The following is a 27,503-nucleotide window of genomic DNA, read 5'->3' on the forward strand; positions in this document are numbered from 1 at the left end:
CTTCTGTTATCAACAAGTCTGATAAGAGCTTTGTTCTCAGATACATAACGGCTCAAGCCTTTTCCCATAGGAAATATTCCAGACTGACTTCAACAGTAATAGGCAGAACTCTCTCTGTATAATGGGTGATGTTTTGTCTGAAGTCTAAACATCCAACACAATGTGGTACATGTTCAATGTGTGAACCTGATCAAAACTGCTGACGTCTGTGGTAGAGTGAAACTGTTCGAGAATGCTTTGTCTTTTTCAATTTCTTTTCACTTCAGTACATAGTTATTGTAGCTTCTAAGCCCCTTTGTTGCCAGAGGCTTAACCATTGTTAGACATCTCGGAAATATGTGAAGTTATTGCCGGAACATGTACTCTTAAAATGCAGCTTATAGGCCTTACTATCAACACCTTTCAGGAATTTTCTTTAGGAGGAAGATACTTTTAAATAGCTATTTGTAGTGCTGCCTAGGAGAGGGAAAACTTTACTTTCATTTTTTCATTTACTGGATTCTAAGTACATTCAATGGAATGCGCTGAAATCCTTCTGACTTCCTCAAGTCTACCCAAAGATAAAAAGAACCACCTTATCTGTTGCTGCAGTGTTATTTTTCAACATGAGGAATACCAAATGAATACAAATCAGAACAATCTTGTCAAATTTACTTAAAAGATTAGGACAAGGGAGAATCAAATCTGTGTCCTCTATTTGAAGTGTAACTGTGAAAAACGGTAAATGTTCCATTGTTTCAACTTCAGAAGTATTCTTTTAAGAGATAATTCAAGAATGAGATGTCAGTAAGATCTCTCTGAAAAGTTTTGAGCTGCCTCTAATATTTGTAGAAATAAAAATGCAGCCTGTATTTCCACTGAGTAGTAGTCATTGCCTTAAAAGAAATTAGTAGCTAACAGTTTCTGCTATTCATTACACTGAGACAATCTTGTAAATTATTGTCTAAAGAGACAGTAATTCGGAGAAGTGTGTATGTGTGTGGAGGGGGCATCACAAGAATAGGAATCTCTGGTGGAAGGCAAGTGAGAGATCTTCATAGAGTTTGTAGCCAGGTCTTCAATACTAGTGATTGAGTGTGGTGTCTAATTTGAGGAGGGGAAATGGAGTAGTGGAAAGATCTTGAGAATCAGGATGAGTCAAAACAGGGTTTCCCAACATTGTGGATTTTATTGACAGAATATGGAGGTATTGCTGATGGTCAAGAAGAGGTGAGATAAACCCATTTTATACCCTGCTTTACATACAGAGGTTATAGGTCTTCTCACAGAATGTACTAGGGAGAGAAAATAAGTATAGTAGTCTGTGCAAAGAAGTCATCAGTAAAGGCATGCCTTTCATTTGAATTGAAGCTTTGCTAGAGGTATCCATTATTTTTTTCATCTACAGGTCAGTACATTGCTTAATGATTCTTAATATTTCTTAAAATATCTGGTAGAAATTTAAGCTGCAGAATAAAGCTTCTTTCTTGTTTAGTGGTGTGTCTTGAATGAAGCACACGGGGACTTGTATTCCAATTAGTTTTTGAGTGTTGTTAGAAGTATTGACCTATGATGACCTAAAACAGAATGACTAATAATAATCTCAGTCACTGCTTTCTGAACATCAGTATTCCCTAGTGGATGAATGGGATCAGATAAATGTTTGCTTTGTTTAACAAGAGGAGGCTGGCTCTATTGGTCCAGCTAATAGGCTTTTCTTTTTTTTTTTTTCTTCACAGGAGTATTCCTTTTTAAGCCAAAAATTATAGCTCAAAATTATAATTGGGACAGGTTGAAAAGCTTCTCTGTTTTTCAAAGCTTTTTCTGGGCTAACAGTTATGGGGAGCTGGTTTAATTTGAGGAACAAAAAAATTTAATGTGATTAATTGGAGAATGTTTTTAATAAAAAATGTCCTCTTTTAAAAATTTCTCTAGATAAAGCCTGAAGTGGGTGCATGTAGAAGTAAAAATTCATACATTTAAAAAAAAGGAAAGAAAAGAGGGGAGATAAGGCAGGGTATGATAGAAAAATGCTCTAAGACAATTAGTGTTTTCTAGATAGTAATGAATGGGGGAGGTTGGAATGAGTTTACCTAAAATTAAAAAAAACCAAAACAGTTGAAAATGAATTGTCAGAATCGAAGTTAAGGAGGTTGTGTATGTTTTGATTTTTTAATATATATATATATATTTTTAATCAAAAACGTGTGGCTGAAATGGCTAATGCCTGTACACTGATCATTAAGTCTTCATCACTGGACCTTATTAAGAATCTTTTTGATATTTCCTTTTTCTGTAGTCAACTTGCTTTCATTGTCTATTTTCTAATAGTTAATATTCTGAAACTGTAGGTACTATTTTTATTTATTCTTTTTTGGTGGTGGGTTTTTTTGTTCCATCCTCTCTGAAATGATCCCTTCTATACCTGCAGTGGATGGCTAAAATTCCTAGGAAATAACACTGCAACTGTCTGGATTACATCTTGATCTAGGAATGATATGCTTCCTACCAATCTTATTTAGACCTTTTGTGAACACAGATATATGTAGAAATACACATTAAAATTATGTAGGTTATATTTAGTGTGTTTTTATATAAACATGAAACAACATAACTGTTCAGTTTTTCTGAATTATTATTCTAGGATCAAGACAACCTTTAATCCAACAATCTCAGCCTCCACCTTATTCATCACCTAGAGATGTTCCCCCAGACATATTGTTAGATTCTCCAGAAAGAAAGCAAAAGAAACAAAAGAAAATGAAGTTAGGCAAGGATGAAAAAGACCAGACTGAAAAAGCTGCAATGTATGATATCATTAGTTCTCCTTCCAAGGACTCCACTAAGCTTACATTAAGACTCTCTCGTGTAAGATCTTCGGATATGGACCAGCAGGATGATATGCTTTCTGGTTTGGAAAACAGCAGTATGTCAGAGGGTGATATTCCTTTTAATGTGCAGTACCCAGGACAGACTTCTAAAACACCCGTTACTCCACAAGATGTTAACCACCCATTAAATGCTGCTCAGTGTTTGCCGCAGCATGAACAGACAGCTTTCCTTCAGGCACAACAAGTGCCTGTTTTACAACAGAACACTTCAGTTGCTGCAAAACAACCTCAAACTCCTGTGGTACAGACACAGCAACAGGTTTCGCAACAAGGAACTATAACGTCATATGATGAAGTAGAATTGGATGCATTGGCTGAAATTGAGCGGATAGAACGTGAATCAGCTATTGAAAGGGAGCGATTTTCAAAAGAAGTGCAAGATAAAGGTAAAAGGATTGTGTGTGTGTATACACTATATATATTATATAAATATATATATATGCATATAAAACCCATATATATATATATAAAAACTTCCTGTCATCGTCACATAGTTCAATTCTGTTTACTCAGTGTAGGTACTTCTGCGACATTCATCTCCATTCCCCTCCAACAATGAACTGTAATCTCTCATATATGCATATTTTTAATATCTGGTATTCTTTATTTGGGATCTTAATGGATGGAAAAATGAAGTTCTTGTGTTTCAAAATTCTTTTTAAGCTACTCTTATTTTGAACCATGAGACTGAATGAAGTACAATTGACATTGTTTATAGTTTCTAAAATCCCAGCAGTACCATAAGTCAAAATTTGTAATAAGTTTTGGTAGTTGAATTATTAATTAACTATCTATGTTGCCTAATTTAAGAAAATACAGGAAAACTCTTTTATCCCATTTCTATTTATATCCCAGTTTGAACGTAATGTGAAGGAGGTGTTAGATTAAAATCACATCTGTTCTTTTAAAGGCACTGTAATGATTGGGTAATATATACTGCTATATTGTCTCCAATGTTTGTTTAACTGGATGTTCATTATTATGTAGGCATTACAAGCTTTAGAGAACTACTATATATCTATATGGTCTCTAGCACAGAACCAGATGAGCGTCTGAAATGTTTTCTCTTCACTTCAGTAGCTGTACTGGTTGTCTTAACTGATTTCATTGAATCTATCCTCTTTGATTTTTTTCTTTTTTTTCTTTTTTCCCTTTTTTTTTTCTTTTTTTCCCTGTTGTTAACTGGTTTGAAGGTCTTAGGCTTCAGAAGTCTTAAAAGTAGATGCAAAACCCACATGTAAATCTTGAAGATAAGATGTATTTTATAAATTAGATAGTCGTAGGTTAACATAAGTATTTTTCAGAAGCTTCCTCTGCACTGTGCTTAACTTCTGAGAAAAAATCTTTTCTAGTATAATGCTAATTTGTTAGATACTCCCAAGAAAAATCTTGCAGAGTGGAAAATGGCACTAATTCTGATTTTGGAAGTTCATAGGTGAAAATGGTCGATTTTGGACATACTTGCGTGGAGGCAACTAAATTTACATATGGTTTGGGTCTTTAACCAGCAGAGAGAGCACAAGTTTTCTCCCTATTCAAAGATTTTTTTTCTGTTTTTAAAGATGCCTGGAGAGGGGAGGGGGGCAGAGAGATGGGGGGGGGAGAAAGAGAGAGAGAGAGTTTGTTGTGTTTGTGTGTGTGTAAATGTTCTTGTTGCAATTACTAAAAGGATTAACTTTTTAGGTATTTCTTATTTGGTAACTAAATCAAGTCTCGTTAGAAAACATTGTTTATGAATATACGGAGAAAATGGGTGCTCACCTCAAAAGAGATCTCTACTGCCTTTAATTTTGATTTAATGAAATGACGTAATTTGTTACTTTGCTTGCATCTCTTTACTAGTTTAAAATTTATTTATGGAGAGCTTGTTGTTTGTCTCTTAATACTTTAAAAGCTACTTTTATATCCACACACTTTAAGTTGAATCTCCAGCACATTTTAGCTGAGAAGCATCTGGAAAAATGCACTGTAGTTTTGATGGTGCACAGCAGCCTTCAAACACATAGAGCAAGACTAAAACACACTTTCTCTTTTGTTCTAGCTTTCAGTAAAATGATGCGCATTAGTTGTAAAGTTTGTTTACCATAATTACATAGCCACGGGCAGCCTCTGATTTCTTTCTTTTAGGGAAAGGAGTGATTTTCATAGAATGTGATCTCTCCCCTTCACTACTGCTCAATAAGCATCTTACCAAATAAGGATTCCAACCTTATGTTTACCTTCTACCTGCATCTTCTGGCAGGTCTCAGTTCTTCCTGAGTTCCTGCAATTGCTATCAATCAGGTGCAAGAGTTGCTGCCTTATATTGGGACAAATGATCACCATTTATTCACTGGTGGTAAGTTGCCCCTATGCTAGACAGCAGCTCTTTTCATTTGGGCTGCTGAGGTTTCAGCCATGAATGAATAGTATTGAGTAGAAGGATTTTCAGCAGTCTTGGGACAGATTTCCTGAAAAGCTGTTACCTTGGAGAAATATGATTCTTATTTTTTGGTAATGCTTTTGCCATTGCTTGTAAGTTTGTACTATGTCTACAAGTTGATACACTCTGGGATTGTTCTAGTTACAGCCATTTGGTTTGGTGTGACTGCAGGAGGAAGCTTCCTCTATTGTTCCTATGGGAATATGTCTGTTAGAAATATATCCAGTAACTCCTAAATGTGTCATTAATTTTTGTGAAGTTGCTTACTGTATTTATGCAAAAGCCTGGCATTTGTGCATTTTAGTACATATACTGTAACTTCAGATCACATTATGTCAAGAAAATAGTGTGATTGTAGCATGTACTCGGTCTAATTAGAACGGGAACGTATAGTGCTAGCTGATGCTATACGTAGCAAGTGTCCCTCTAGAGATCTTACTCTAGATGCTAGCACATGCCAAAATCTGCATGAAAGCATCTTTGCTGCTTTTGTAATTGAGGCATGGGAATACATATTACAGTCACACTACACTTTCTGTGTAGGCATACGTTGTTGTCTTCCATAAATTACTTTGAGTAGAATTGTACTCAAAAGTTTTGATAGAAGATTAGCAGTCTCTTCTGTCCTTTTTTTAGACATGAAATCTCTACAGTACTATGCTTCATCAAAGGTTTTCAGATGCTTCTTTTTTAAGAGTAAGGCTTTGGATAGATATGACATGTTCTTTCTGAGGTTGGGAACCAGTAGTGCAGTGGAACTGTTTATTCCAGAGGAGAGGCGGAGATGTTTTTTTGGGGGGTTCTTGCTAAAAATTATACAACTACTACACTTGCCTAAGGCAATGCTAAGTTCTTTTTTTTTTTAATGCTGAGGTCCTTTTATAATGTTTGGTGCAGGTGGGAAATGGAGATTGGAGTCCTTTAGAAATTTATAGTACTTTTTGTAATAAATTCCTAATTCTAACAAAACTGTTAAAATATTTAGCTTCCACCAAACAAAGTCTCTCAAAGTAGGAGGCAGTCTCCATTCCAGAGGTGGAACTAACACAGGGTTTTGCAGACGTGCCACCTTCTTTGAAAAGCAGTGAATCTTTCTGGAACCTGATTGCCATGCTTTTGCTTTCTGAAAAAGGAATTCTTAGTGCAGAAATCACTAATGCAAAATCTGGCAGATTTGGCCTAACGTCTATCCAGATATGCATAAGGAGAGATTTTATAATATAGACCTTTTGCCTCCATATCTGGGTGCTTTTCAGAGCTCTGTTTTTATAATTCTATTCTTTTGGTCTATTTAGATCTTGGATTAAGTGGATTATATGGTCTTTTCATCATGATGGAGAGGTACAAAATTTGAAAAAGTTGGTTTTATCCTCTGTGTGGAAGGACAAGAGTCCATCTCCTCTTCCTACTTTTTCCGTCAAGGAAGTCTCTCTGTATTGATTAATTTTGCAAGTAATTTGTCTGTATCTGTTAATGAAAGGAATAATTGGAGATTTTGGAGATCAAGGCACTCGGCACCGAAAGTTGCATTCTAATACATTTATTATGTTTAATAGCCTCAGAACAAACAAATAAGTCCATGGAACATGACAAGCCTCAGGTTTTCAGTTCCAATTGCCTCCTTCACAATGGCCTTTATACCCTCATCAGATACAAGTTGTCAATCAATACTAGATCATATCTTCTCTTTTGAAAGGATGTGTAATATCACAGATAGATCCAGCTATTGTTTATCAAGACTCAGATTATTTGAGTTGAAAAAAAGTGATTCGGAAGGGTTAATACAGAAATCTTTTTTCCACGACAGTCAACAACAAGTGAACCATCCTCTGCTTAGGTACATCAGGATACCTTTCTAAAGAAATTAGAAATAATGAAGCTTCACGCATGCTTTCTTCTAATCACTGTCGGTAGTCACATTTCCTGTACTACTTGGTGCTCTTGAATGCTTTCGAAACAAGCAGAGGTCCATATTCTGAACCTATTTTGTTCACTTAACTGGAGCTGTGCTTAGTTCACATTCTGAAGTTGACTACTCCAAGAAAGTACAAGAAATCCTGTGGAGTTTTAGAAAATTATGTCCCAGGAATTTCTGTTCTTCTCAGGAATCTTTTCCTTGGGGGGGGGGGGGTGGGGCTGTTGAGGGAGAAATTTCATTTTGGTAACCTCAGTTCTTTGCATTACCTCGTGATTTGCCACTGTTCAGATACACGTGGGTTATTTTTGTTTATAGTCAAGTAGTTTAAAGCTAGTCAGTCACTTTCAGTCTAAACCTTTCCCAGAACATTACATTAAGTTCTTCTTGTTCTTCAAGATTTAGACCTTCTACTGAATTAATTTTCAGGTTCAAGGTTTCTACCTCAAGATCTTTCATGCTTTTCCAAAGACCCCAAATACTGTGAATCAAAAATATTTAAGATATTAATGTTAAAAGGAGCTCTGAGTCTTCTAGAAAGGGGAAAAGGGAAGATAACCTTGAAAATTACTTGAAAATACAGAAAGCAACCCATCTTTTTTCAGAGACTCTTTTTAACTTGCATTAGTTTATTTTATTCAGATTTGCTAAATTTTAATTTGAGCTCTTTCACACACAGTATTGTGTGTTCACTGTTAGATTTTAGGCTACTTGAAAGACACTTTTATATAATGTAGCTGTCTTAACAGATTAAGGGGTTCTACTTTTACTTGTAAAAGGCACTGTTCTCTGGAGTTTGTGAGAAGAGTCATGAAATCATTAATCACTAACCGTTTCATTGGGAGGCTAATATATATATATTTTTAAACTTAAAAGCATTAGAAGCATTTTTTAAATGAGACAAACCTACACGTTTCTGTGGGTTTTTTCCCCCTATATATTTTACCTCTGAGGATCCATTTTACCCACTTTGGAATCTTACTGTAGATTCTTTGAATTAGGAAGAAGGGAAGCTATAACAACTTTATTTCCAATAATTGGATCAGTTAGGGGGCATTTGGATGCCTGCTGTGGGCCCTTCATTTTTTAGTTCATTCCAAGCCCATAGCAGCAGACACACACATCCCAAGAGTGTGAATCTGCCGGAGCAAAACTCAAAACTACAGTTATAGGTAAGTAAACTTTTTCTCTTACCTTTTAAGTTCTTAATCCAGCTCCTCTCCCTTTCTCCCCATTACCCATCTCCCCCCAAAAGTCCCCCAAAGAGGAGACTAACAGAAGAACACTATTAAGAATTAATAGTTTGTTTATATCTAATTTTATGTAGCCAATGAATGAAATGACAGAACATGTAATTATAACTAGTATATTACCATTCATTTCCAAAAATATGTTATAGGGGGTTTATTTACTTAAAAATGGAGATATGAGTGTAGTCATTTGTATAGTAATCTTGCAGAAAATTACAGTCACTAATACCAGAAGATGAAATGAGACAGTGTAAAATATAAATGATTGTGTCTCTATGTAGTAGGACAGTGTGAGAATCAGGGATCATGTATTTTGTATATTCAAACTTTCATTAGGTCTGCATTTTGTAGTGTTATGTAATGGATGAAACTGGCACCTCGTAGCTTTCCCAAGAAAAAGCAGGTTTTTTCCTATAGATTAGAGACTTTTTGTGTTCAGACGTGTTTTAAGAAAAGTAATGGGAAGAAATTCCTCTTCTGTCTAGAGAAATTGCAATGAAGTGTTGCAATGTTTCCATCTATCTAGGAAAAAATTACTTTCTTTTATATTTTTTTAAAGAATGAAATACTGATTGAGTTAAACTTTTTTTAAAAAAAGTAGAGGCTTTATTTTTTAATGATGTTTACTTTGTTTTGGTGCTCTTGTGTAACATGAAAGCAAATTCCCATGTTTATCCCAGGTTGTGCTTTACGTAGGGTAGTGCAGAAACCTGCTCTTGTAAGCAGGTGTAGAAAATAACTAAAACCCAGAAGTTTGGTAAGAAGCGTATTTTATTTTTATCTGTAGCGTAAACTAAGATTAGAAAATTAAATATAATTTGCATGTAGCATATGTCCTTGATTGTACCTGTTAAATGGATGAGAGGATTTATAATATTACTTACCCAGTAAAGACTTTATTTTGTTCTGGGACAGTCACTTCTCTATAATGGATTTAAATCTTGATAAAGAAATGGCATGTATAATTAATAAAGTTTATTAACAGTTTAAGCCCATCATTTCTATAGTTCATAGTCACTAAGTTCACTCCAACATCAACCTAAGATGACACAGACTTTTTTTTCATTATCATCCTGTATAAATGTTACTGGATCTAGTTAATTGAAGATATTTTTGAATGCAAAGTATGATGTCAGAATGAAATCAACATCTGGAAGGGAGATTAAAAGTGTTCACCAATAAATTTCAAAGTCATTTGCTTATTTCTAAAGTTCGTTGTTCCTACAAATGAATTTGAAACTAATTGGATATGTTAATCTGTAAGTGATACATAAAATAAGTAGTTTTCATTAAGTCTACTGTTAGTGTGTTGCATTTTTCTTGTGAAATTAGGTGCTGCATTGTGCATTTCAAAAGTAATTGCACTTCAGGTTTTGCTCAGATTTTTTAACAATTGAGTTTACAAAACTATAATTCTTCACAAAGCAATCACATCGATAAAACCCACAATTTATGTCAGAAAAATCTCTCATAAATAAATTGAAATCATTTTGTTTGTAAAAGCAATATTAAATTCAGGGAGGTTAAATTACAGCTTCCAGTCTCTAAACAAGTGGAGATGCTTGATTATAATTTGCTGTAATTCAATTCTTGTTATTTTCTAGTGTAATATTTCTTTTGTATTACTACAGTTGACAGGGAATAATGAGTTACCAAACATCCTTAAGTAGAAAAATTCGTAAGATCATATTTCATTCTCCAGTTATGCTGATTATGTTATTGTCATATTTAAGAAAACAAGCAGAACTTTACCAAAATGAAGATTCTGAATTCTGCTACACCCTAAGACATGTCAGAGACTCCTGTAGTCTTTTGGGGGTTTTTGTTTCGTTTTTGGTTGGTTGGTTGGTTGGTTGTTTTTTTTTTCCTGAAGAGTTTGGACATCCCTCCTGCTGGGCTTTCTTTTTTTGCGTAGTGACCAGAAGTTTGATAAAGTGGAGGAGCTAGTGCTGTGGGAATCTCTTCTACTGATAGGAAGGGGTCTCTTTGGTTGTTTAATTCTTTGCTTATTGGAATATGGTTTTGGGGGGAGGTCAGGTGAGAGCAAACTCTCATGGCTGGTAATGCTGAACGTTCATGAAAGAGTAGAAAGATAAGAACGGATATTTGCCCTCACTCCATTGATAGGTCATCCATCAGTACCATTAAAGTAATTTTAAATATTCCTTGTATCCAGATTATATTGATTGGTTTAGATTCTTGTGGTCTACACAACACAGTTGGGGGGACTGGGCACTTGGACAGCTTTGAAGAGATCTGTGAAAAATAACTAGGAAAAGAAAACAGTTGTCAGTAAACATAGATTTGTTATTTAGGCATATGGTTATGTGTTATTTGTCGAAAATTCCTAGTCTTGACTGTTAGCTTAAATAAGATAAGCTTGTAATTAGCCTCTGGCTGACTTGTCTTTGATGTTGTTCAAAAATGGAAGGTTTGACAATAAGTAATAACTGCTTAGGACTGGTATGTTTGGTATAAATTTATTCATTGTTGATTTAAATAATGCAAATAAGTGGTATTTCAAATGAGTGGAGGCATATCCCAATAATCTCTGAAAAGTGTTAGAGCTTTAAAATATTAAACTCTTAATTGTTATGCTTTAAAAAAAGAAAGTTTGTACTGGAGTCATCAAAATGGTTCATCCAGAATTCAGCGTTAGAGGATCAATCTTTGTGGTTCTGAAGAGGAGTACATTCACATTTAACCATCTTGGATATGAAGTCTCCAACTGAATCCCTTACAAGATGTAAATGGGGAAGTGGTAATTTATCTGTTGTGTCTTCAAGATCATTCAAGATCATTCAGAAATCTCTGGATTTTAAAGTCTACCAAACAGTGTTACCATTCTGCTAAAACAAAGCTCAGCAACCATGCGTGTGGTTCTTATTTAGACTTATTACCTTTTCACAGGTATTTACAAAAGGCCCATTTCAGTTTGCTAGGACAAGCAGTTCTAGAAGCTTTTAGGCTATCATCCTATTATACTCATTTGTTGAAAGAGTTTAATCTGGGACTTAAGATAATCATCAGGTTTGCAAGAAAGCAGCAACATCGGAGACTTCAGCACTAGTGGTGTTCTGGCTGCTGCTTTGGAAAGATTTCAGATTAAATGGAAGAATGGAGATACTTCTTTAATACAGCTCCCTTCATTCAGCTGCTGTCCCTAACACTTGCTCAGCTTCCGAGTACATCCATTTTCAGGATGGATATTCTTCAAATCATGATTGACTTGCAGTTTCAGCAGAAATGTATTCGAAGGTATCTGTGGTTATTCCAGTGCAATGTGTTTTTGCACAAAGGTTCTGCAGTAATTAATTTCTAAATCTGAAAGTACTCATTGTTTTGACACGCAGATATTTCCAAAGATGAAGGCTACAACCTGTCTCCAGGAATACTGTTCATAACAGGACAGGTGAGACATAACTGCTTGGAAATCCAGCTAACGTCTTTTTCCATTTCAAACTTGTGGTTCCTGTAATAATTTTCTTGCACCACAGTGACCCATTTAATTTGACAGAACATCTCTGCTATTTTTTAGAATAAGGTAGCTTATGATCTTGCTTTGAGTACCAAGGTACTGCCTTTTGGTGAGCATGTTGCAATGTAAAGAGAACATCCATGCAGATTTGCCAAGCCAAAAGAATGCATACATAGGAGAATAACTGGGATCAGACTGTACTCTGAACTGTCATAAATTTGTTCAAGGAATTGAACAAAATGTAGATACTTTTTGGATGTATCTACATTCTTGGGGGGGGAGGAGTGAATAATGTTTCTAAAAAGAAAAGAATCTGAAAAGAACAAACTTGGATACCTGGATACCTGATCTCTAATATAGTCAGAAAGCTCTTCTGTGGCTTACTACATATTCCTTTTATTACGAAAACTGTTACAAAGAGTGAAGCAAAAAGATCACACTTTATTGGTCTCAAGAGCTTGTGAGCCTACCTGTTCAGAACTGTGGCAAGCTTTGAACCTAGGTCTGCAAGATTTGAAAGAAAAATATTAGTCTGATATTTTGGCAAAGTCCTAGATCCTGATAATAAAAAGAAATTCTACTGTCTATGGAATGAAGTGGATGAAGCTTGGATACTGATGCCTTGAAGGATATGAAGTATATTTGAATGGATATTGTAAAAGTTCCTAAGTTCATCTGTTCATTAAGAACCTAAGGGGTCTTGGGACTCATGCCTTAACAAGGCAGATTTATGCAAACTTGCATATATTTGATTGTAAAAGAGAAGACCTGAAGACATCTGTTTTCAGAGGTTAATTACTCTGTCCTCACTTCTCTGATACTCTATTGATTATTCTCATATAGTTCAAAGTGAGTTCAAGATTTGATAAAGCCCTTGAAGCCCGATGGTGTTTTTCACCTTTCATATTTCTGCAGCTATGATGGCAACCTAAAAAGTTTTTGTGCTCGTTCAGTGGAGTTTTTCAGTTATGCTCGATGAAGATAGTGGTACTATGTACTCATATCCTACTCATGCCCTAGTTCAACCTGATATTTTCATATGCTTGGGCCAGCTTTTTTGTCCTAGATCCAGAAATTTCATAGAGGCAAAACAGTAATGATCAAGTCTAGTTCTGAGGATCGCCATCAAGATGCACTGGAAATATGAAGAAATCTGTGAGTAATCTGCAACTCCATCTGCAATCACCTTGCCATTTAGGAAAAGAAAACTTTGAAGGCATCCCTTTCTTCTCAGATAAGATGTCAACAGGTTGTGGTTATAACTTACTAAAACATCAGTACTCAGTTGTCAAGAGAAATGAAGAAGGTGCATCAGAAGAGCTCTGTATTTAGAGGGAATATGCCAAGTTGTGATGTGATCATCTATTTATATGTTCTCAACTTAAAATTTGACATTTTGAATGATGATGAAGAGCAGCATTTTGAGCCTGGTCAGTTATGGAAGTTCAAGAGAGAAAATTGGTCCTACTTGAATGGTTTTGGTTGTTTAATCTTGGAGCCCTCAGCATGAGGGCTCTGAAAGGTGAGTTTTGGTTGATCCAGCTACAGCGGTTTAAGGCATCACAGCTCCTGGCCTTTTGCCTTGCTCCTATAGTAGGGGTAGCAGAAGGAAACATTTGCTTGGCTCTTAGCTGACTTGTTCAGTCTGGTAGATTAATGCAAACCATCTTCACTAGTGCCTTAAGCTGATGCACTGGACAATGAAACACACTTGTGGAAATGTGAATGTGTGTTCCCTTCTGCTACAGGTGATAACCTCAGTTAAAGGAATGGGGCAGATAACTGGTAACGGTAATGTCTTAAAGGCTACTGTTAGATCCACCATCAGAGCTTTACAGGACTTTTTCAGTGTGGCTGACATTTCTGGGTTAAAATGAAAAAGCCGACTGACTTTTCCTAAGAACACAAGTTTTTCAATTTGTGTTTCAAAATTTAAAGAGTTTTAATTGAGAAATAAGGTAGTGATATGTGTGTGTATGTATGTATATTAATGTATATGTTTTAAAAAAATAATCAAATTTGAAATCTATTAGTCTGGAAGCTTCTACTTCATGGCCATTCCTAAGACCTGCCATGAAGCTCAGTGAGGTCAAAGCCCTCTTAGTCACAGGGAGAAAAAGAATTTTTGTCACTGCATGAAGGTTTCAAAAAAATACATTTGTTTTAATAAGTAGTGTAGGGAACTTAATCTATATAAGCTCTCATATGAATCCAACAGTTGTTGTTGTACAGAAAAAGCAAAAATCGCCATGCTAAAAAGCTGCACCTTCGATTCGGCAAATTTATTTTGCTTCACATGTCTACCATAAAGTTGGCAGGTGTTCCTACAGGTTTTTGTTAAACTTTGAAAAATTCCTTATTTGCAGTTGACCAATTTCTGCATGGAGTTTATTGTATCTGTCTTTACTGTCTTCCAGCCATTAAATGTTGTACATAATTTTGGATTTTTAGGAAGTTAGAGATGTACAAATAGATTTGAGAATGAAAATGATGGGAAAAAAACACAAACCTGTTCACATCACTGAAATTGACCATGTTACTACTTGTTACTGTGTTCTAATGTTAATTTTGGAGATGATCCTTCAAAGTTTTAATTCTTCTGAATAAGAATCTTTTACAAGTATAGAAGAAATTGGAAGTCATATGTTATAATTCTGGTTTACAATTGAGATGTTGGGATTTTTTTCCTTAGAGTTTAATTCCCTCTTCTTTGATTGCATCCTCCTTACACTTCCCCTGCTCCCAAAAAGAGAGCTGGCTCATTGCATCTGGTGATAAGGCACCACAAATCTAGGCACAAAATAAGTTATTTTTCTTATATTGCATTTGTGGTTTAGACATTTTGACAATAGATCTACAACAGAATTTCCAACCTATTTAGGTCATTACTTAGACTTAAAATCATATTCCCTGATTACAGAAAAAATCATTGGTTTTTTTGACAAATTACAAAATGATAGTTGAGAAATGAGAATATAAGCCTTAGTGCAGGTAGGGCTTTTGAGTTTCATGGCAGAAATTAATTTTGGTTTAGAGTACCACATTGGTAATATAAATAGGTTGTATTTTAAATGAATAGAACATACTCTTTTTGATATTTCCATGTGCTTCTCATTTCTATGAATTCTACGAAATTACAGGGTGTGTGGTTGGCTCACTTTTTATTTTTTGGTATTCTACTCTTAATAATTTTATTTTTTTAGTGTAAACTGAAAGCATTATTGCAGAGTCAAGCTCTTGACACTACATAAAATTATCACTGAACTTTTTATTTCATCCATGAAAAGCATTATGGTTGCAAAGGGAAAATACTCAAACTTTTAAGTGTGTAGTGGCCCCCTACCTAATACATATGTGTTATGGTATAGACTCCAACTCTTGATATACTCCTTGTTTCAAAGAGAAGCGTGGAGTGTTGGAGTTATTTTAATCATTTTTGTTCATTGTTTGTGTGTTCCCTGGCTACAATATGTGTGAAGTCCAACTGATGCACTGAACCAAGTAGGGAGAACCTCTGTCTTAATCATTGCAGATCCTTGCCTAGTTCATGTATAATGAAGCAGGCTGAATCTGCAGAAGAGAATCTTTTATAGTAGTATTCCTCAAAACTTGCTTCAAGTGTAAATTGATTTTTTTTTTGTCGTTATGTATTGCAGCTGCTTTATTAGATGGTTCTCTTGGGAATTTTACAGGGACTTTGATTTCATATGTTTTGAGGTGTTTTTTTAATGATTAATTGGCATATGTGGTAGACTGACAATGAATGATAGTCTGAATACGTTAAAAAGTATTAGAGAAGTTCTATTCTTGCTTTTTTTTGCAACAAAACAATGGGTTTTGTTGTGTGTGCACATACATGCTGAGGAGGATTAATTGGTGGGGGTGGAGGGGAATGGACATTTTTGCTTGGACATTTATCTGTTTCTATATATAGCATTTGTGATTTTTCTCTTTTAATTTGCAGATAAGCCTCTGAAGAAGCGAAAACAAGAAAACAAACCACAGGAGGCTGGTGGTGCTACTGGAGGAAATAGAGCAGCTTCTCAGGAGGCAAGTTCTGCAGGAAATGGGGCGAGGCCAGCGTTGATGGTTAGTATTGATCTGCAGCAAGCAGGAAGAGCGGACTCTCAGGCAACAGTAACTCAGGATTTGGACACCATCAAAAAACCTGAAGAAATTAAGCAGTATAATGACGGGTTTGTGTGTGTTCCCCAAGAAGACACTGCTGGAGTTCTTAAATTTAAACCTGAAAACCATCCCGAGATTTTTAGGAAAAAGTCAGACTTTGAGGGTCAAAAGACAGATATCCAGCAAAATGAAAACAGACAAATGGAATTTCAGCAAAATGTGAGCAGGCGGTTGGAAAGTAAACACAATGAGAACAAACAGATAGAAGCTAAACATGAAAGCAAGCATGAAAGCAGACAAATGGAAGTGAAACACAATGAGAACAGACAGACAGAATCAAAACAAAACGAGAGCAGGCAAATGGAGATGAAACAAAATGAGGGAAAACAAAATAATGGCAAGCAGGAAATAAGACAGAGGCCCGAAATGCCAAAACAGAAGAGTGAAGGCAGGCCCGAAACGCCGAAACAGAAGAGTGAAGGCAGGCCCGAAATGCCGAAACATAGACATGATAACAGGAGGGACTTGAGTAAACCATTGTCAGATAAGAAAATGGAAATATCTAGGCATAAACTAGATGTGAAATCTGATCCTTCAAGGATAAAATCTGAAAGTAGATCTGATCCAACAAAACAAAGGCCTGATGGGTGTTCAGTTTCTGATACACCAAGGCGTGACCATGATAGCCTTAAACAAAGATCTGAGGACAGGGAGGAATCAGAGAGATACAGAGGAGATCCATCCAAGATTAGAAGGCCTGAATATTTGAGATCCTCAAACAAAAATGAACATGATTCTAAGCATGGTATTAAATCTGATGGTTCAAAAATTGAGAAATTTGAAAGGAAACATAGACATGAGTCTGGTGAATCAAGGGAAAGGTTTTCTTCTGGGGATCAAAAATCAAGACCTGACAGCCCTCGCATTAAACAGGAAGGTAAAGGAGATTCTAGTAAATCAAGACCTGATAAACCTGGTTTTAAATCACCCAACAGCAAGGATGAACGAAGGACAGATGGTAATAAGAGTAAAGTAGATAGTAATAAAGCACATGCTGACAATAAAGCAGAGTTTCCCAGTTATTTGTTGGGGGCAAGATCTGGTGCATTGAAACATTTTGTCATTCCAAAAATCAAGCGTGATAAAGATGGCAATGTTACTCAGGAGTCAAGGAAAACTGAATTTAAAGGTGAACAGAAGGACAAAGTAGAGAAGATTGGGCTAGTTGAAGATCTAAATAAAGGAGCTAAGCCTGTAGTTGTCCTTCAAAAGCTTTCTTTGGATGATGTGCAGAAATTTATTAAGGATAGAGAAGATAAATCAAGGGGCTCTTGTTTTAAACCTAACAAGAACAAGTCATCCAAATCTAATAAAGGTAAGATTTTTTTAATGTTAATTGCATTATATCTTGTACACTCCTGTTCTTTTAGATTTGCTACTCCTGTGGTTAGAAATTAAATGCAAACGTTTGATAGTTAGTTTATATGCTTGCTTATATGGTGATTTTGGGGAACAAAGTGAAACTTGTCTATGGGATTGTCATTATTGGAAATCTTGCTACAGCGTAACTGAAATTATTTGTTTACTCCAATGGAAGTTCCTAATGTGGGAACACTTAAATGGTCTTAAGCTGTACGTCAGCTACATTAGTTTAATCTGGTAATTTATCTAGTTAAACATAACTGCTATATGAATGATTTAAACTGGTTTAAGTGTGTCTGCATAAGGGACTGGTGCTACTGTAACTAAATCAGTGTAGCTGGAATGGTGGGAAATACTATGTATACAAGCCCTAAGATTCTTTTCTGTTTTTAATTGGAAATGAAATGTGGTTTTCCAAGGGATGTTTTGACATGATGAAATAAGAAGGAAGTTACAAAGTCCCATCTGCCTCTTTTACACTATAAATACAACTCTGTTGGGAAGCCTCTACACTTTAGGCTGTGTGACAATAAGCTTACAAAAAGGTTCTGTCTTTAGGAGAATTCAGATATTGTTGTCTCTAGGGTCCAGTGTATGTGGAAAGAGGAAAGGAACTGGTAAACAATGGGCTGGCATTTTCAAATTAGTAATATGAACAGGAAATTATTCAGAATAGTGTGTAGGTTTGATATTTGATTGATTGTCTCTTCTGCAGATTTAACACTTTTTTTTATAAGATTGCTTTTCTTCTTGGTGCTATAATTTTGGCTTCTTTGGTTTCAGACTGAAGTAGATCATTTGACATTGTGAAATTAATGTTACTACCTGGTCAGGGTTCCTTTCTTTTTTAATGTTTAGCATTTAAAGCATTTAAATTTCTTACATAGTTATGTTTATAGAGCTGTCATGTCTCAAAAACAGACAAATAAAGTGGTAGGGGAGAGGATTTCAGCTGTATACAGGATTATTTATGAATGCAGTTCCAGGTATATCATTGCTCATGAATTTGAGATTAAAATGTTTTCTTACAAAGTTGATCTGATAAGAAATGATGTGGAAATCATCTTTGTGAATGTATAACTATGTTTATGTGCATGTGTACAGAGTTGATATCCGTATAATGAATTTATTGTGCTACGTCTGTTCTCTATCTACTAACCTGATTGTATGGACTCTTAAAGACTTAATAATTCATGATGAATATTACTTATTTGTAAAATATTAGCCTCCTTGTTAAATATTTTCTCTTTATCCTGGAAATATGAACATTTCCCCTCTCCCTTTTTGAGGTTCAGAACAGGCAAAATTTCCATTTCTAATAATAATAGGTATCTAGAGTTGGACATAAAATTATGACATCTTTGCTGTCAGCTTAGTCTAAAGATTTCAGATGAAACTTTTATGTTCTTGATACGGAATACTGAAAACTTTCTGATGGAATTCAGCTCTAGTCTCAAAAGGATAGACTTTGAATTCACACAATTTTATGTGCAGGAAATCAGTAATTTTTAGAGCCCTCAGAGCCATATACAGTGCATGTATGCTTTCTAAAATGTTTCTGAAGTAGACTTTTTTGTAGTCTGTATTGTATGTGGTTATTTATATAGTATATTTTAGTAATGTGTAAAGGTTTTAATGACTCTTATCCGATTGGCATGACTCTAGTAGATGTGTCGCACATGAGCAATGCATTCATTTTAAAGTCAAGTTTATAACTTTTCTGCAATGTTACTGTGTATTTTGTGTTTTCTGAAGTAATATATTTCTTACATATTCTGAAATAACTTGGGACATATTTTCCAGGGGAAAAAAATGTTTGAATCTGATATCAGTCTCTTTGCTATTGTATCTAGAATAAGATTCTTACAGTGATACTAGAAATAAGTTTCGTGGAAAGAATAATGTTGTAACTATGTTTCTCTTACAAATCAAGTTTTGAGTTTTCAGCCAGGCAGATTTCAGAGAAAGTGTCTTTGAACTTCAGATTTTTCATGTGTATTTTTAGTTTTACATTTTTTTGCCCAACTCCCTGGTAATGTACTTCCTAGGATATTTTATGCTAAATAATTAGGTGAACTCCAGTGTTTTAAAAGGTTCATAATTCATAAAGATATCTCTTCATAAGCCAAAGTCTATTTGTCAACAGCTGACTGATATAGAAAATAGTCATGTCATTCCAACAATGTCCTCACTCCAATTGAGAGAAATAGCATTCACTGTTTTACTCTGTGCCATTTTTAGTTATAAACATTTTAATACACTAGGAGATGTAATTTTCATAAACATTCTTTATTTAGTTCATCCTATATTTCTTAAGATTGTAGCAAATCTTTTCTAGCGTTGCCTTTTAGCATCATTATTCCACTTCTCGCATCCCTCTTATTCCATGTAGCTTAGTATATTTCGCTTTATCTTTCCTTCTTTTACCTCCTTGTATTTCTTGTTCTTTGTTTTTCCTTTTTCATCCATCCCTCCCTCAAGAAAATGTCTTCTCCTGGCTTTGTCACGTACAACATCATTCCCGTGATTTATCTGAAATCCAGTTTAAAATAGGATTAGTTCAGCTAGTTCAAAAGACCATTTAGATAGTCATTCTGTCTTAAGGGACTAATGCCCATTCATTATAAAACTCAGTAAAATTGACTTGTTTTAAGCTAAAACTAATGCTATGTATACTGAAAGTCTATACAACTTTTTACGTTGTTTCAATAAACTTTAAATTTGAAAAGCATACCTTTATTGTGCACGTGGATAAGCCTTGCATTGTACTGTAAAAAAAAAAAAGTAACATTTTAATCAAATTTTATAGACAGGTTTGAAATTTTGATATTATGTGAATGGGATAGCTGTAGTACGCGATTGTTAAGATTGAACCATCCGAACAGTCCCTTTTGGCATTTACAAGGAAGAAGCAACATTTTTCTCTCTCTCCTGATCTTTGAGCAATTTTCTGAAAGATGTACTCTAGCTCAGAGGAAAGTTATGGAAGATTTTTTTTGTTAAGGGGTCTTATGGTGAAATTTTGTGGACTGTTTTGTCCAGGTCAGAATGAATTGCAACACTTTTTTTCTTCTGGTTTTAACATCTGTGAATGCCTTTTATCCTGGTTTTAATGCAAATCTATGTGGTTGGGGAATCCATGAAACTTTTCCCTTCAAGTTTGTGCCTGTAATGAGGAGGTCATGTTTGCTGTCCTTTCTTTTCAGAGCTTCAGCGAGTACCTTCTCTGCTGCTTCTTATAGCTATACTGATCAGCTATGTTGAGATGGGAGCTGTTACCAGTTTTACAGTTACTGCATTCTGAACAAGACAAATTTTACTTTGTTGAAGTATGAAACAGATATGAGTAATGAGAGAAACTGTAATTGTCTGTGTTAAGGAGATGTCTGAGTTGGTTTATAATATATTTGAAGGATTGGCTTTCCAAAATAAGCACCACATATGTAATGCAAGTTTTAGTTCTAGGACAAGTGAGTGCACGATTTTTAAGACTTGTGCAGCAACACCTTTTGGGTCTTCAAATATCACCTAAAAAGACTTTGTTGTTTTTAAAAAAAAAAAAGAAGTGATAATTTCACTGCAGAATCTAATGCCAAATGCTACTCCTTCATTGTGTAGATTGTTATTATAGGATTTCATTATCTGTACAACACAGAACTTTAAACACAAGTTTTTGTTGCTCACTACAAGTCTTCCTAAATATACTGTGTTCTCTGCTGCTATGATCTGAAATTTGAGTGAAGATTTGCCATTTCTTCAAAGGTCCTCTTCATATTTTTACAGGTGCAACTAAAAAATTTACTGCTGCTTAATCATCTTTATGTTGTAGAGTTAAAACAATGCTTCTAGATTTTTCTGTGTTCTATGCTTGTGTTTTGTGGGGTTTTTTTTGTTTGGTTTTGTTGGGTTTTTTTTAATTCCAGATGACTTTTTCAGAGCCTATAATAACTATAATTTGTAGTCAGTGGTAGGTTGTAGCAGCGTAAAATTCCATGGCATTTGTGTAACATGATGGTCCATCTTTGAGTTCTAGCACTGCTGGAAACAGTCTCACTTGTGAAGCAGAGTTATCAATTAGGTGCTCATCTTCTAGATAGGAGTGACAATAAAGGGAGTATTCCAGGATGAAAAGCTGTATCCAGATTGTGTTGGCTCAGTGAGCCAACTTCTGATGCTTCTCACAGTCTTCTGGGCAGCACAGCAGAGCTACTCACCAATACTTTTTGGTACAGCTGAAAATTGTAGACAAAAAGGGAGTATCAATTTTAAACATTTGTTTAAATCCTTCATGTATAGGACTTCTACAAAAACAAAATTGGCAAACCTTTGAAAAAAATAGCTTATGGATATTAACTTATCAAGAAAACTTTAAACTCGAATTTATTTCGAAAATAACAATGCTGAAACAGACATACTGTTGTACTCACTGAAATCAGTGGGGCAAGCAGCTGTGCTGCAAGGAAATAACTGGAGTAAAAGCATATTTCCTTTGGAAAGGAAAAGACTGCAACTCAGCTTGCTTACTCAGCTTGCTTACTGCAGATTGTGCTTTTGTAAAGATAACCACTGTGAAAGTCTGTAATTCCACAAATCTGAAATTTGGAATCACTTTTTTAGAGTTCCTGGTAGCAACTGCAATTGCATGTGGGAAGGCCAGAGTAATAACCCACTAAGCATCTTGCATGTGCATGCACTGCCAGGTGGATCAAGGGTGTCATAACTTTCTCTGAAGTTCTCTAGTAAATTATGCCACGTTTCAGAGAAGTAAAGGATATATTTCATGGTTTATAGCAAGGGGTTTGTCATGAATCTTCTTAGCTGAAGTCTTTAAAGCTTCTCTCAAACTCTAAATTTAACTGAATTGTAGAAAAAACATCACTTTCATAAGAATTCTACAATCTTCCTGGTTTTCCTCTTTTCTGAGATATTAGTGACCACATCTTTTCAACTTAACTAGTCTAGAAGAGGAGCTGGCTGTCCCTCGTGGCATTAGAAGTATTTAAAGATATGTTGGGTTTGTAGAGGATCCATTTTAATATACACTTTGTCCATTTAGCCTGAATTATTTTTTTCTCCTTTCTGGACTGAACAGGTTCATAGTTTGGAAAATATTCCAGGCATTGTTTAGTCAAAAGCCAAAACCAAACTATATATAAACAGTTAAATCCAGTAGTCTAGGAAGATCTCAGTTCTCTAGCATGGATTGTTCCTACTTGCAGGGATTTTTTTAGGCATGGTGCGTCTGTCCTGTCCCAAAAAGTATGTTGGGATGTGTGCGGGCATTGTACGTACTCTCTGGGACCTTCTGTTTTGGTATTAGTTTTTCAGAAGTAGATGTTGGATAAACTGATATCGGTAGACAGCAGGAATTCAGCAGTTGCACACTGGAGTCCTTTCTTGTGTTGGTCTGTTACCAGTATAATAGGAGACATTTTCAGCACACTGCTTTGCCTGGAGGCTGCTTGAGTTATTTCCTATTTTTGTCTTTGCCACTAAGGTAAATATTTTGATTCTTGTTCTCACAGTTGTTCTTAAGTCTTCTCTGGATAATAAGAGTGAATTTTACATGTTGCATGTTTAGTTCTTAGCAGCAACAATAAACTTGACCAAATCTACTAGTTTTATTGTATCTTGGTTCATCCGAAATATGATGCTTTGTCTGTTTGCAGATTTAGGAGTGCATTGTTTAATTAGTTCACTTTTGAAAAATTACTTTGGCATATGTAAGTGATAGAAATTTATTATCTAATTTGTCAGAGCAGTTCGTTGAAAGTCTGAAACTGCCTTTGGTTCATGGGCTTGGATGCTTGATCAGGTTCCTCTTATTTCTGGGAAAAGCTATAGCTATTTTGCATGATTTTTGCAACAACGCATTGCAATACGTAAAAATGTGGGCCAGCAATTTGTCTGACATTACAATATGCAATGCTGACCTGTTCATGTGTCTAAGTATCTAAATATGGATGTTATTTCTTGGCTTATGTGCAGGGATATGCGATCAAAATTTTTGGTTTGAATTTTCTTCTAGACAAAGGGTAAATTGGCAAAATACAAATAGGGGAAAACCTCACATAAACTTTTCTGTTGCTCGACATTTTCAACCATTTTAGGTGACTGGGTTTGTGTAAGAAAATTTAAACTATTTACTTGAAATTTGCAATTTATTTTTGCTCCATGGGAATTACCAATGAACATAAAAGAAAAGGATGAGACCTTTTTTGTTCTTCAAATTACCAAACTGTTGTTTGCATCAAATAAAGGTTCCTTAAATATACTTACTGTTTAATTATATTCTGAGCAACTTTCTTGTAGTATTTTATATTAAAAGCTAAAATATCAGCAATTTTCTTGTTCTTGTTGTTAATGTAATTAAGTTACTTTGAAGAAGCAAAACAAGAGTAGCTTCATGTGATATTTTCAGTGATAAAGGCTGAGAATCTTTCCATGATATAGCGAGGTAAAAGCAGATCTTCTTGATGTGCCTATAGTCACAAATCAGATATAAATCACGGTATTTGTTTTGCTTGTTCTCTGCAAAAATCTTGGTTATATTATATTGATTATGTAGGAGTTTTTCTTTTATGAGAAGAAAAATTGAGGTTTAATTTGATTATATTTAATGAAGGTCTTTTTTCTTAGGTGAGGCCCCATGGCTCAGTTTTTAAATTAATCAGAATATGTGGTTGGGAAAATGCATCAATCATAAATTTCAGATTCCAAACATTTATAGTAACAGAAAATTACATGCTGTGTTTTACAACTGTACAAAACACCTTAACTTTTTAATACAATAAATTGAGTTGGCTAAAATTTCAATGCATATGTTCAAAAGCAATGACAGTGAAATCCAAAAGCAGTCCCCTGACACTCTGTTTCATAAAAGTGAGGTTCTTTGTGCAGCACTGCATTTATTTCAATTGCTGATCTTGCTACATTTTACTCTGAGTACTGCTATATTTTTTGTCAAGTATCTTGCAAGACTAGACTGCTCTAGCCTTTTACTGATTTTTATAAAGATGAGAAGTCAGTGAATAGCAATAAGGAATAAAATAACTTGTGGCTATAGTTGCTGCAGCAATTGGATAGCTTGAGGAAATCATTGATATAGATGTAATGTGAGTTCTCATGCTTCTTGGCATCTTTGGAGAGTGTGTGTTGGGTATATTCCTTGCTCTCTGTCTGGATCCTTCAGGGTGCTCTTTGGAAATCTCTTCCCTCTGTCAAAAAATGTTTCTTGCTTCTAAGAGTTTTTTGTGCTATTGTAAAATCCTTTTTGAATCTGTGCTGCTTAGCCATGGGCAATGATGACCTCTACTACATCATGGAATTATTCAGTTGCTGTGTCCAGATTCTTCTCTGACCCACCAACCTGGCTGGGTCCCATTTCTCAAGGCCAGAGCTAAGGACTGGAATATAAACAGGGAGCCTGAACCTCTCCTTTTGTTTAGCCCGAGGCTGAGAGCCTTCCCTTTGTGCCAGTATTGGGGTAGATAAGGAAAAATGATTTTGAAAGATGTGTTCAATCAGGTTCTATGGAATGATATAGGACATACTTCTTCCTAACACTACTACTCTCCCTCCCGCCAAATCCATTGCAACAGAGAATCCTGTGGGCGCAGTCCCTTGGGCGGTGGTGAGGGGATCTCAGTCTCCTGCTCTTTTTCAGGTGTGTCTGTGTGAGCTGAGCTCAGGAGTTATCCCTTCATGGATGTAGTCAAAAGGTGAGGGTAAGGGGCTCAATAGAGGGTTATATCCTGTTTATAGGATGTAGCTGTATACCCTTCCACAAACTTTAAAGCAGAGAATGGGAAAGAGGAAGGCCACTGAAGTACATGGACGACTACTCAGGTTATTGTCATCAGCATTCATTTCAATGGTGTGTTTTTCAGCTGATGATATGGCATTGAGATAAAAGTGGAACTTCTGTCTTATGAGCAGATGTACTTTCCTCATACCTTAAATACCTCTTTGAGAAAAGGATTGCAATTTCCCTGTGTTTCCCCTTCTGCTCTTAAACCCCATGCAACGCTACAGGCTTGGGGAAGAGTGGCTGGAGAGCTGCCTGGCAGGAAAGGACCTGGGGGTGTTGGCTGACAGCCACCTGAACATGAGCCAGCAGTGTGCTCAGGTGGCCAAGAGGGCCAATGGCATCCTGGCTTGTATCAAGAATAGTGTGGCCAGCAGGACCAGGGAGGTGATAGTGCCCCTGTATTCGGCCCTGGTGAGGCCCCACCTCGAGTACTGTGTTCGGTTTTGGGCCCCTCACTACAAGAAGGACCTTGAGGTGCTGGAGCGTGTCCAAAGAAGGGCAATGAAGCTGGTGAAGGGTCTAGAGCACAAGTCTTATGAGGAGTGGCTGAGGGAACTGGGGTAGTTTAGCCTGGAGAAGAGGAGGCTGAGGGGAGACCTTATTGCTCTCTACAACTACCTGAAAGGAGGTTGTAGTGAGGTGGGGGTCGGTCTCTTCTCCCAAGTAACAAGTGATAGGACTAGAGGAAATGGCCTCAAGCTGCGCCAGGGGAGGTTTAGGTTGGATATTAGGAAAAATTTCTTCACCAAAAGGATTGTCAAACATTGGAACAGGCTGTCCAGGGAAGTGGTTGAGTTCCCATCCCTGGAGGTATTTAAAAGAAGGGTAGACGTGGTGCTTGAGGACATGGTTTAGTGGTGGACTTGGCAGTGTTAGGTTAATGGTTGGACTTGATGATCTTAAAGGTCTTTTCCAACCTAAACGATTCTATGAAAACTCTCCAGGGCACAGAATTATTTGGAGGAGTATGATGCTGGTGGGCAAGGGACTCTGATCACCAAGGACTCAGATATAAAGAACATAGTGGAGCATTTTAAGGGAGAGCACAGTGGAAAGGATATAATTAAATTTGCACCCTAAGGGATAGTTGAAAATTTTCAGCTTTAACCAGTAAGCTGTTCATCACAGGTAGTCATGTGGCCCTTTGCACTGTAGTGCTTGAGTGCTATACTGTAACAGTAATTAAATATTTTAAAAGGGTGTTTATTTTCCAAACATCTTTTTAAAGTAGGGAAGTACTTTTATCCCCTCTTTTTCTTTTAGTTCTTAATCTAAAATAGAGCCTTATCTTGCATGAGTGGTTGTAGTAGAATTAAGCTGTGAGTCTGTGCTGTTGTAGTTACAATGACATGGCTATCCAACAACAAGAAAGAAGACGCTCTTGTTACAGGGTAAGAGTGTATTTTATTTGATTTAGCACAGAGGTTGTTTGAGCTAATCCAGAAAAAAACTGCTTTCCTTCCTGTATATATGTCTGACACAGGAGGTTTTATCAGTGTAGTTATAGCAGTGACCCAAAATGACTTGAGAAAGTTAGACAGTAAGCTGGTGATACATAAGGGAGGTAGACCCAAAACCACTGGAACATCCTCTATCAAATGTTCAGAGAAGACACGTAAGGAAGGTGAGCTTGGCCTCTGTGGAATAACAGCAAGACTGGATATACTAGTGTCGTGGTTTAACCCCAGCTAGCAACTAAGCACCATGCAGCCGCTCGCTCAGTCCCCCACTGGTGGGATGGGGGAGAGAATCGGAAGGGCAAAAGTGAGAAAACTCATGGGTTGAGATAAGAACAGTTTAATAACTAAAGTAAAATAAAAATAGAACAGTAGTAATAGTAATAATAACAATAATAATAAAAACAAGTAATAATAGTACACTAGTAATACAAAGCAATCGATACACTGTACAATTGCTCACCACCTGCCGATTGATGCCCAGCACGTCCCCCAAGCAGCGATCGTTGCCCCTCCCCCGGCCAACTCCCCCGACTCATACACTGAGCATGACATCATGTGGTATGGAATAGCCCCTTGGCCAGTCTGGGTCAGCTGTCCTGGCTGTGCCCCCTCCCATCTTCTTGTGCACCTGGCAGAGCATGGGAAGCTGAAAAGTCCTTGACCAGTGTGAGCGCCACTTAGCAACTACTTAGCACTACTTAGCAAGAACCAAAACATCAGTGTATCATCGACATTGTTCTCATCCTAA

General features: G+C 36.1%; 1 protein-coding gene across 1 annotated transcript in view; it reads left to right on the top strand.

The window, feature by feature from the left end:
* Positions 1-27,503, top strand: part of LOC104014471 (nipped-B-like protein) — a 224,644-nt gene that overhangs the window by 96,538 nt on the left and 100,603 nt on the right. Inside the window, exons 9-10 of the mRNA XM_087735451.1 lie at positions 2,624-3,256; positions 15,900-17,438. Of these exons, the coding sequence (XP_087591577.1) occupies positions 2,624-3,256; positions 15,900-17,438 (2,172 nt within the window). The remainder of the gene's footprint in view (positions 1-2,623; positions 3,257-15,899; positions 17,439-27,503) is intronic.

The sequence above is a fragment of the Nipponia nippon genome, unplaced genomic scaffold, assembly GCF_047370975.1.
Source record: "Nipponia nippon isolate SJK-2023a ecotype South Korea unplaced genomic scaffold, ASM4737097v1 scaffold_57, whole genome shotgun sequence".
Classification (NCBI taxonomy): domain Eukaryota; kingdom Metazoa; phylum Chordata; class Aves; order Pelecaniformes; family Threskiornithidae; genus Nipponia; species Nipponia nippon.